The sequence below is a fragment of the Cryptosporidium sp. chipmunk genotype I genome, assembly GCF_004936735.1.
Source record: "Cryptosporidium sp. chipmunk genotype I strain 37763 chromosome Unknown contig_25, whole genome shotgun sequence".
Classification (NCBI taxonomy): Eukaryota; Apicomplexa; class Conoidasida; order Eucoccidiorida; family Cryptosporidiidae; genus Cryptosporidium; species Cryptosporidium sp. chipmunk genotype I.
The window spans coordinates 56834-68269 of NW_027125608.1; the positions used below are offsets into that span (position 1 = coordinate 56834).

General features: G+C 32.0%; 5 protein-coding genes across 5 annotated transcripts; 4 read left to right on the forward strand and 1 right to left on the reverse strand.

The window, feature by feature from the left end:
* Positions 1-343: 343 nt before the first annotated feature.
* ELE39_002248 (mannitol dehydrogenase zinc dependent alcohol dehydrogenase like rossmann fold) lies at positions 344-1408 on the forward strand (the record flags this gene model as incomplete). Its single annotated transcript, XM_067345098.1, has 1 exon — positions 344-1408. The coding sequence occupies one exon, from the start codon at positions 344-346 to the stop codon at positions 1406-1408; it is 1065 nt and encodes a 354-aa protein (XP_067200634.1).
* A 631-nt stretch (positions 1409-2039) lies between these two features.
* Positions 2040-5822, forward strand: ELE39_002249 (uncharacterized protein; the record flags this gene model as incomplete). The annotated part of the gene is made up of 1 exon (XM_067345099.1): positions 2040-5822. The coding sequence occupies one exon, from the start codon at positions 2040-2042 to the stop codon at positions 5820-5822; it is 3783 nt and encodes a 1260-aa protein (XP_067200635.1).
* A 566-nt stretch (positions 5823-6388) lies between these two features.
* ELE39_002250 (uncharacterized protein) lies at positions 6389-8371 on the forward strand (the record flags this gene model as incomplete). The annotated part of the gene is made up of 1 exon (XM_067345100.1): positions 6389-8371. One exon carries the CDS (start codon positions 6389-6391, stop codon positions 8369-8371), a length of 1983 nt encoding a protein of 660 aa, XP_067200636.1.
* Positions 8372-9014: 643 nt separating this feature from the next.
* Positions 9015-10004, forward strand: ELE39_002251 (uncharacterized protein; the record flags this gene model as incomplete). Its single annotated transcript, XM_067345101.1, has 1 exon — positions 9015-10004. One exon carries the CDS (start codon positions 9015-9017, stop codon positions 10002-10004), a length of 990 nt encoding a protein of 329 aa, XP_067200637.1.
* A 325-nt stretch (positions 10005-10329) lies between these two features.
* ELE39_002252 (uncharacterized protein) lies at positions 10330-11052 on the reverse strand (the record flags this gene model as incomplete). Its single annotated transcript, XM_067345102.1, has 1 exon — positions 10330-11052. The coding sequence occupies one exon, from the start codon at positions 11050-11052 to the stop codon at positions 10330-10332; it is 723 nt and encodes a 240-aa protein (XP_067200638.1).
* Between the last annotated feature and the right edge of the window lie 384 nt (positions 11053-11436).

Genomic DNA, 11436 nt, shown 5'->3' on the forward strand with positions numbered 1-11436 from the left:
TAATTATTAGCAAGCATATCTTTTTTTCAATTTTTGTTTATCCTATAATTTTTTTTTGAATTAAATATGTGGATAAAAATAATTCTGCAATTACTAGTTTGTATACCAGTATTGTGTGCAACATGCAAATTTATTTGTTCAAAGTTTTCTGCATTTTGTGGGGAAAATAATTTGGCGGTCATGTCAAATTTTTGTTGTTCATAACCGCCCACAATATTAATATTTTGATTTGAGCTTAAAATAACAGAGACAGAATGTCAGATTTAGTCAATAAATTATTCACTACAATAAATAAAACAGTTTCATTTGATTGAATATATTTTTTCTCCTGCAAAAATTGAGAATGTCAACCTATGAGTCAAAAGCATATGCAGCTTTAGGCCCTTCACAAAATTTAGTACCACATAAATATGAGGTAAAGTCATACGAACCAAATGAGGCTAAAATCAAGGTGTTATACTGCGGAATTTGCCACAGCGATATTCACCAGGTGAAAAACGAATGGTTCCCGGGAATTTTCCCGATGGTCCCCGGCCACGAAATTATCGGAATTGTGGAGGAGATAGGAGACAAAGTTACAAAAGTGAAGGTGGGTGAATGCGTAGGAATAGGATGTATGGTTGATTCATGCTTAAATTGCAATGCCTGTAAGGATGGTTTTGAGCAATTTTGTGGAAACATTTCATACACTTATAACGGTAACTATAAAAATGGAATGAATACTTATGGAGGGTATGGTACATATGTTACTTGTAATGAACACTTCCTACTTAAAATCCCAGAAAACTTAGATAAAGCAGCTGCAGCTCCACTACTTTGTGCTGGTGTAACTGTATATTCTCCAATGGTTAGGAATAAGATGAATAGACCAGGATTCAAATTGGCTGTAGTTGGATTGGGAGGTCTGGGTCATATGGCTGTCAAGTTTGGAGTCAGCTTCGGATGCGAAGTCACTGTAATCACTCGTTCGGAAAGCAAAAAAGAATGTGCCCTTGCTATGGGAGCCAGACATTTTATCAGATTTGACGATTCAGAAGCACTTGAGAAATTTAACGGCTACTTTGATGGAATTATTGATACCGTCTCTGGAAAAAGGTCTGTGGATGATTTGTTGAAATTACTTTCATACCATGGAGTTATGGCGTGTGTTGGGGCTCCCCCCACTGGTGATAAATCCGACCTCAATTCATTTTCATTAATATTTGGAGAAAAAACCATCACAGGTGGAAACATTGGTAACATTGAAATCACTCAACAAATGCTTAACTACTGTGGAGAACACAATATAACGTCTAGTATTCAATTAATTAAGTTAAACCAAGTCAACGAAGCTTACGAAAAAATGCTCAGGAGCGATGTCAAGTTTAGATTTGTGATCGATGTTGCAAACTCTCAAGATCAAGTTTAAAATCTAGAAATCAAGGAAGCTGTGTTTTGATTTGTATTGTTATTTATACCCTTTTTTTTGAGATAATAAGTGTTAAATATTACTTTTCCATTCCTTTCCCTCTTGCATTTTTTAACTAACTCTCGACTTTGCCGCCACACGTGTCCTTAACTATACCGGTATTGTGTGTATATGCATGTGCATGCAAAATATATTGATCTTCGCAGGGATTCATGTGGACAGTCTTTCAAGTTGTAAGAATTATGTAAAAATTTATTAATGCATCAATGTTGGGAAAATAATTATTCAATAAAAAAAAATAAAAAGTAACGAGTGCTATTTCACTCTTAATTAAATTAAATTTTTAAAAAAATAATAAAATAATCGTTAACAATTTAAATAAATGAAGAAGAAAAGGTTTTTGAATAATAATAATTATGAAAATTATCAATGGCTTGAGTCTAGTCCCAGACCTATTATAAATAAAAGATTTTTCAACAAATATCAATAACAAAATTAAAAAAATAAAAAAAGGGGGAATAATAATACCTGGGTTGTGTGAAAAAAGAATAAGAAATTTTAAAACTGGAATAATATAATAGTTTTCTTTAAATTGGAAAGAGTTGATATAAAACTTTAGAGTTCAGCAGAAATGAAAGTAGCACTGATTTTGGTTATTAGCATTGCAATTTGCTTTGAAAGTGTATTTTCGCAAAATGAAGAACCAATCAATAAGATTAATCAAATCCAAAATTTGAATACAAGCAAAATAATCAATGAAACTATAAGATCAAATGATACAAAAGTTGATAATTCCACAAAGGAAGGAGATAAAGGATTGAGAATAAATCCAATTTCCTGGGACAATGTATTGAACGGATTAAGTGATCTTTTTAATGAAATTAATCGCTTATTTAATAGATTATGGGAATCTATAAGAAGTTACATCAAGGGTAAGGAGGATGTCACAGAAGAAAATGGAATCAATACTTTTAATCAATCGTCAATAAATGCTTCATCTATAGTTTTTAAAAATCTTGAAGACAGAGTCTTATGGTCATTAACTATTCCAGAATTTAAAATTAAGCTACCAAGTTTAAATACTACAGCAATTTTATCGGGGAATAAAAATACTAAAGATAAGCAAAAGTTGGAACTAATGAAGATTAATCGCTCAACTTCGGAGGAGGAGATATTGTCGGGTATTCTACTTTCATGTGCATTTTTTGCCTTATATTTGATTTGTTGGATTTTTGCATATGTTAAAGATTTATCTGATTGGGTTAGTATATTAAAGAGACCAAATTTAATATTCTTGCAACAAATTCCAAGCAATCATTTTCAATTAAAAAGTAAAAATGAAGAAAGAATTAACATGTTTAATGGGGTAAAGCTTCCATATACCAATTTATACTTCATTCCACCGATCAAAATGAAAGTTGGGTATGTAAGAATATTAACTATAGCCATGCAAACAGTGTTTTTTCCGCTAACTTTAATTCATTTTATAACTTCAAAATTTAAAGTTTCGCACTTTCACTTTGAATATTTCAATAGTAAATTAAAGAGTTACTATGAAACTATCAAAAATGATGGATTCGTTTTGAAATACTACTATATGACAAACCAAGAGCACAAATCTAATAATGGGACTAAAATATCAGAAAGGAAGTTTTCGAAGAGTATTTATGATGAAAATATTTTACTATTGAATATTATGAGATTTATATCTTTTAAAGAGAATTCTAATAAGCTTCCATCAACAGAAGACCTTAAGAATTGGTGCCATGGATTTTGGTTTAAGGCAAATAAAATAGAAATTTCAAAGTATAAGGAATTACTCCCAAGAATAGCCTGTCTTATCATTTTGAGAAAAATTGTTCAAAGTGAACAAATGTCTCATGATTATCTTAGAAGGTTGAGAATGCAATTAATTGGAGCTAATAACCAAGCAGATTTTGTGAGAGATTGGATTAATTCTTCTTTAGTGAGAAATAATCCAAAACTCAATTTGCCAAACCAGTGGACTCAAAGAAGTCCAGCAGGGTCAATAAAAATTAATCTTCATGATAATGCAATTTACATACTAATTAATGATTATTTGAGCAGAGTAGGAATCCATTCTGAATGCCAAGTTAAGTTACTAATGGAATTGACTTCAGGGCAAGTTCAAAATTTGGAATGTTATTTATGGCTAATTGATGAGCTTCAAACAATATGTATTCACCCAAGTATACTCTGCAACTGTATTAAAGGATTTGATTCTTTGGAGTGGATTGGTCCAATGGGTTTTTTACCGTTTGATAAAATCAAGTCTATCTCAATAAATGATGTCGTTACAGGAACCGTTACATTAATATTGGGAAAAAATAAGTCAAAATCCAAAGCTTACAAAGGGGGAATTTCTGCGACAAATAAAGCTATTGGGAAAATACCCATGTTAGAAGCAAATTTGAGTAACTCAGAAATTGAAAAGGAGAGTAAAAAGAATTCTGCGATAAAGTTCACGGTATTAGAGGAAAAGGATGATATTTCAAGCTTAAATCACTTGATCAAAAGTCTAATACCTCAATCAAGATCAAAATACAGCTATGATAGTGAACTTTCTGACTTTTCTACAGAAGCATCAATGACTATGGACTTCAATTCAACAATCAACAGTACTTTACCAAGAAGTGTGTTAAATGAAGGAACAAATGATGTATTTTGGGGAGAAAAGTTAAATATTAGGTCCAAAAATGTCAAGGGAGACTTTGAGACAGATTATAATTCAACTTGTTTCTGGGATTTTGATATGCCAGTACCATTTACAGCAACATCTGTATTAATTAATGATGTTTTGACTTACGTTTGGATTAATTATGACTCAAGATTACTTTGTATTCAAAGAAAAGATTCTTCCATCAAAAAGATAGGAGATTTCAATTCTAATGATAATTTGAAGAAACAATTAAACCAAATTGATCAATTAAAGGAATCTATGGCTTTAAACAATATAGGAAGTTTCGATGATGGTGTGGTAATTGAGAGTGTGAATAACACTCCAAATTCTGATTCATGTATTGAGATTTTAAATCTAGGAAATATTATTGGTGAGAAAAATAAAGAAACCAAGTATTCTAGTAGTAATAATATAGAGAACAAAACTAACACAGTTACAAGAGGACTTATGGGTAAAGAAAGATCGTCCACAAACTTTGACCAGGACAAACAAGAGGAAACCGAATCGGCGGTTCATGATATTGTAAATAAGTGGTTACCATTTGATAAAAGCTTATATTCAGCTTTTGGGGTTCTGACATACAATAACATCCAAAATCTTCATCCTGTATATGCAGTACCTGGTATTTTGGGTGGATCTTTTTGTACCAGAGGATTTTTTATTGGATCAATTATAAGTATACATGTTGTTGGAGACTTTGTTGAGGATATTGTTGATGAATACACAATTGGCGTAGAATCTCAGTTATTGATTACGTTTGAGGGTGGATTAAGCTTAAGAATTAATACTTTTTCTCAAGGAGCAGCAAATTCACTCAAGGAGAATTTGGAGTTAATTATTAATAATTTAGAAGAAAATGTTATGTTACCCATGAGACATAGTGTAAGTAATATAAGTAAGGAAGGAAAAAAAGAATTAAATTGTGAAGGTAGTTCTGTAAATAATTTGGAGGATACTCTATTTTCTGTTGGAATAAGTCCTCCTGATTTGATTTCTCGTTGTGACCAATTGATTGAATATGAGAAAACTTCTTTCAAAGACTGCTTTATTAAAAGTTTTACGAGATTTAACCCTCTGATTGGTAGACTTCAATGGAACTCATCCTCTCCAAGGACATATAGATGGCTTTCATATACTGCAAGTACATCTTTATCCCACTTTTTAATATTCTATCTTTTAAGTTCTATACCAAGAATTAATAAAGTTGAAAATGGAATTTTAGTTGGTTGGATTGCATATTGTATTTTAAATATTTCAAAGATGGTTTTGGACACAGCTATGGAATTTTCCTCAGTATTAAATATCATGTCAATAAGACAGCAAGCTGCTTATTCGTACTTCAGATTGTGGGTTATTTGGCTTACTTCAAGCTTTTGTATCCTAATTACTATAGTTTTGTCAGTTTTAACTATTTTACAATCAGCAAAACCCATAAACAACATTGAAGCATCAAGTGGATTCATTCTCAATGACATTAACTATTCCATTTCAACATGGATCGCAGGATTTATTGTCACTTTTCTATCATTATTCCTCCAGCCTCTAATCTTAGCATTGAGTTATACCACAATATTATTGCTTTCCAAGAAAACAAATTCTTTTGATGGTTTTGTAGCATTCTTCAAAACATTCAGCGACATTCAGGTAAGCAAAAATGGACGGATGCCAGTGAGGCCTGGGTGCATTATTAAGAAACAATGCAACCAGCGATAATATTTAACATGTTAAACATGCAAGCTGGAGGAATGGGAGGTCTGAGTAAAATAAAGTTAGGGGGTGATAGTTATGTTTGTATTTTCAAAAAGAAGATATCATCTAACGAAAAATAAACAAAATAAGACGAAGAAGTTTCTTAAAATCAAAATAAACAAAATCAATAATTATTTCGAGTTATATATTTAACTATATTCCAATAATTAAATAATTGGTTTGGCGGGAAAGTCTGAGCAAATATTTACATGCAAAAAGAGTTATATAAATAAAAGAGAGATGGTGGGAATTAAAAAAGAGCGATTAATAAATGGGTAGAAAGGAGGTTGGGGAGAAGATACGATAGTTTCCTGGATATTTTAAAAGGAGTTTGCGATCACTTATTAGTGAATAAATAGTGGACGTTTGCAGAAAGGTAGTGAATGACTCAAGGTTTATAGGCTAGTTGGCATTAAATCAGGGGAAAGAAACGAACTGAAGTAGATTTATTAAAGATAGAAAAGATACAAAAAATAAAAGAAGAATTTGAAGGCTATATATATTGGTTAGAATAGCAAATAAAGTTAAGAATGAGTATGATAGCCAATTTATTAAATAAAGCAAGAATGCAAGTAAAGAAGGTAAAGCTATTATTGGTTCTATTATCAGTTTTGGTACTTTTTGAGTTTGGTTTAGGGACAAATTTGACTGCAGATTTGGATTCATATTCAGCAGTTACAGCTGACCCAACAAGTAGTACAAAGTTATTGAATTTGGTAGCTCAAGAAGCAGCTCCTACACATGGAGAGAATAGATTTATGGATATTGGGGATGCTTTGGCCACAAAACAAGTTGTTGAAAAAATCAATTCATATGTTCCTCAGAACTTAGAGGTGGCAGAAAGGTATGCAGCAAATATGGTAGCAATATGTAAACTCAGAGAAGAAATTTACACAGATTCCAAGGAATATTATGAGTCTATTAAGTCACAGTTGGAAGCAATACCAGAGAGTAAAAGACTTAATGAGATTCTAAAGCATTCTGAGGCAAAGATGAAAAGATCAGAGGAAAATTATTTAGAATCAAAGAAGGCAGCAGAAAGATCTCTTGAGATTTATATGAAATTTATAAGACCAACAACAGAGAATGTTTTGATCAAAGCGGAAGCAACTGAAGGAAAGGGGTTGAAGATAGCTCATGCAGAATTGTCAAATATGGAGTCAATTTCATTACCAGATATGGATACAAGCGGATATGAGCCTTTGGATGCAGATGCATCATTACTAAGTATTGCAGAAAGCGTATTACCTCCAGAAGAGACAAAGGAGAGTTTGATTAATAAAGCTTTGGAAAAGATTTCAGCAACAATTGAGGAAGACTTTTTGAATAACAATAACTCAGATGAAAAGACCGAAAAGTCTGATAAAAAGTTGGTAGTTGAGCATTTAGGTAATGGAGATGATGATGAAGAAATGGAGGATGAAGAGGATGATCAAGATTTTGATATTAGGGATAAAAGTGTTTCAAATAAAGAAACAAAAGATGTTTCTATACATAAATCGGAAACAATTTCACAAGCTGGGAAAAGTGAGGAAATTTTTGCAAGCACAGTAGCAAGTTCTAATGATTTAATTAACAAAGACTACGATTCTGAAGATATAGGAGCAGCAGGTACTAAAGGTGGGAACAAAGATGATAAAATTTTGACATCTTTTCCATCATCAATTTCTGCTTCGTTCCCATCAGCTGTTGATCCAACAAACAACAATAAGAAGATTATTGTGATTCCAGGAGGGACTAGTTTGAATGGTAAAGTTCCTGAGCATTTTCAGTTTATTTTTAGAAGGAGTTATATATTAGTTTATATTGCTTCAATATTTGTGGAATCGTATGTATTACCACAATTCTTTACAGAAAGCCCTGCAATCAAGTTACATTCATTCTTTAGAATAAAAAGAACTTTCATATCTCACATATTATTTGGTTTAGCAAGTAAATACAGAATCATTTTCAAGGAGTTGCAAAGATTACCTTTTATTTACAAGGATTCAGAAATTAAGGAAAAGATTGAAAAAGTTGTGTTTGACTTATCAACCACAAATCTTCTTCTTCAAAATGCTTTATCAGATTCTGAAGAAGGTTACAAGAATGTTGCAAGTTTATTCGTAGAGTTCCCATTCAAAGTAAGAGAAGTCTTTTCAAAGTTTTCTGCTCCTATTCGAGTCAACTATCCAAATGTTGATTATTCTTTTGTAATGAGTGAGTCAATCTACTCTGCTCCAAAAGCATTTTTTCCAGAGCTCTCTCCTTCAGAGCTTGAGAGTTTGAAGCTTTTTGATAAAAAACTTGCATCAAAGCTTGAAGAATTTGATATTAAACAGTCTCTAAGTGATTTGAAAGAATCTCAGTTGTGGATTAAAGATTATGTTCTGAGAAATGCGGCCTATAGGCATTACCAATTTCAAAAGAACTACAATATTCGTCCATACTTTGAGTTTTCACAGTTTAATATCTCTTTAGTGCCTCAGGTCGAAGAGATTTTGAAAAAGTCATCAATAAAAAATAGTGAATAAGTTTATTTTGGATATAGTCATTAGTGTTACAAATATGGTTAGTTTATTTGGATGATCACGGTATTAAATAAAATGAAAGTAAAGCAATCTCTTTAATAATATATATATATGGATGGAAGAGTGAGAATATTCCACATATTATATCTTATTAAATTATGCTTAAGTTTATTTTGATGGTTAAGTAAAGTTTAAGCAGATAGAAAAGAGAATATCATTTAGTTGCCCTCAGTATTACTTTAGACGCTAGTATTAATTTGAGGTTCATTTCTCTTTATTTATTTTTCTATTTCAGATACGTAATTACATTTTTTTTTCTTAAAAAAGAATTCAACAAAACATGATATATACGTACTTATTTAAACATGTTTTCTTTGATTATTAGTTCACTAAAATCTATATACCTCTACTTGTACTAGTAATAATGAAATCTTTTTACTCTAAATTTTTCATCCTATACCGACATGTTTAGTGAATTATTATAGGTACCGTGGTTCCCGCCTAAAGTTCATAAAGGGTTTGAAAAAAAAGTTATGCTAGTGGAAAAATAGAAAAGGCTAAGATCAGGTATTTTGGTAGTAAAAACTTGCAGAAAACAAGCAAGTAAAATAAGAATTGATAGTATTTATATTGTACATTGGGGGTGATGAATTTTATAATAGGAAAGAAAGGAAGGTATTCCCTGTACATTGTAATTTTGTCTTTAATTTTGGTGATTCAGTTGTCTCAATGGGTAACATGCTTGAGCATATCTGGATTAGATACCTTATCATCTGAAAGTAAGCATGAGTTGTACACTTTGCTATTGAAGAAGAGATTTTCATTCTTGGAGTTATATTTACTGGAAGGGGAGAAGAAAGAGGAGGAAGTGAAGTCAGAAGCTGATGAACAGATTGAGTGTATGCTGAGTATAAGATACTCCAAATTGATAGGTTCCATGACAGGAGACCACGGTTTTGATGTGGTTTCAGAGAGAAATAAAGGAATAAGGTGTTTAAGAAGAAGTTTAAGGCAATTATCGAGTATTTATGCACGGTTTTTGGATTTCAAACTTATTTACAAGCCTGCTTGTTTAGAGAGGATCTGTACTAAGAAACCAGAGAAGATTTTATTTGAGCAATTAGAGGATCTTGCTTTGTCCATATATTCTATTTTGTCTTTAAATAATCTGGTAAAGGTGAATGGTGGTTTTGTGAAAGAGTTGGAGCTTCCTCAGGAATTGGAGCATAGAAATGAAGTTATTTCGACTTTGAATGGCTTAGAAAAGCTCAATTCATATAAGGAGGGGTTAAAGGTTTGTATGAAGTTTAATATGTTGGGTATTCTGATATATCCAGGATTTAACAATACGTCTCTGTTATCAGATTATAAGACATTCTCTTCAATACTACGCATTTTAACGATTAATATTGAAAAGCAAGTTAATTTATATAAATACAACGGAAGGCGTTTGGAAAACTCTAGGAAGAAGAGCTATGCCAAGAAGATGAGTTCAAACATTAAGAATATTAAGTCCTTTATAAAACTGCTTTCCTACGTGGTTCTCACTAAATACTTTGTCATTACGGACATTATGAACACAGAGACATACGAACAGATTTACAAGTCTATTTCCAATATCGATGTTACTGGCTAAAGTGGATCGGAATTTTGCTTATTTATACAAATCTATATACTTAAATTGGGTACATGCACAAGTCCGGTATAGGAATTCAAAAGGCGGGAAAGCATATAATTTATTTTTAGATTATATATATACAAATATATGCATGCACACGTTAGGTTTTTGCCAGATGAATTATTAAATACAAGTGGTTAGTGAAGCAGTGAAACATGTGTTTAGGTGTTTAGAAAGATAGATAAAGTATAGAATATGTCAAGGTTGGCCCCTTGAATTTCTTTCTTTTCAGTAATAGTTTATGACAGTAATTTTAGTCCCTTTTGTTCCCTTTTCCTTACTTTTAGTCCTGTCTCTTGATTATTTTTTTGGTTAAGTAGCAAAGAAGGAGGAGGTGTTTGACGCTATCGTGCATTGTGAGAAGAAGCAATTTTCCTGCGTTGATACATTGCAGGGCTTCCGAGTGGGAGCAGTGCAGGGTATTTGAGATTATTCCGTCTCTGATGTTTGCGATTTCTCTTCTCAAATCTTGGTCTTCAATGGACCAGTCCCAGGATCTCGCTAAAAGCATTTGAACTGTAATGTCTTGAATGTTCGCTAAGTCAATTAGAGAATAATAATAGTAAGCTCCTTGGTTGGCTAGAAGAAACTTATTAAGTTGTTCATTCTCCAGATTTTTGACATAAACCTTTGGGAAGTTCAAAGCCACAATTTTCCTCTTGAATTCAGTTAGAAAGAGAAGGATTGCAACCTTTAAGGTTTCTGTTGCCTCGAATATACTTAAGTCTTTTCCTGATTCATTGTAGAAATCTTTCTGTTTTTCATCTGAAAGTTCATCTCTAAGTTGATTCAAGGCCTCCTCACTATAGCATCTTTGTAAAACTTGACTATCCATTGATTCCAAAATCATTCTTTCCTCATCTTTTGCGTTTTTGTTTAAGGATAAAGAATGAGCTTCCTTAAGATGGATTTTAGCGTCTTCTCTTCTCACAACAACCACATCAAATTCGCAGAGCTGACAAGCAAAATAGTCCTCGGTATTCTCAACTAACTCTTTCTTTTCCATTCCTCTTTCTTCTCTTATTATTCCTATATTTCTCTCTTTTTGTCTCTCAAAAAGTAAAGTATATAAGTACAAGCCTTGCCAATTTTACAATTCAGATCCTTCCGGAAAACCAATTAGCTCCCAAAAAAATTAAAGTCTTCTTCAGACCAAAATAGCTGTGTGAAAGATCCTCAGCTCTTTAAAATCTCCTATAATTTATTAAAATTTTCTCTAATATTTATTCATCATATCACCCCTTGCACATTTATTTTATTGGCAGTTTTGGCGGGAAATGCAACTTTTTGAATTTTAAGTATTACATGTAATATTAAGGGCGGACAAAAAAAATTCTCCTCCAGCCTTTATTCTTATATTTTCATACATCCAGGCAGATAAGTTTTAAAG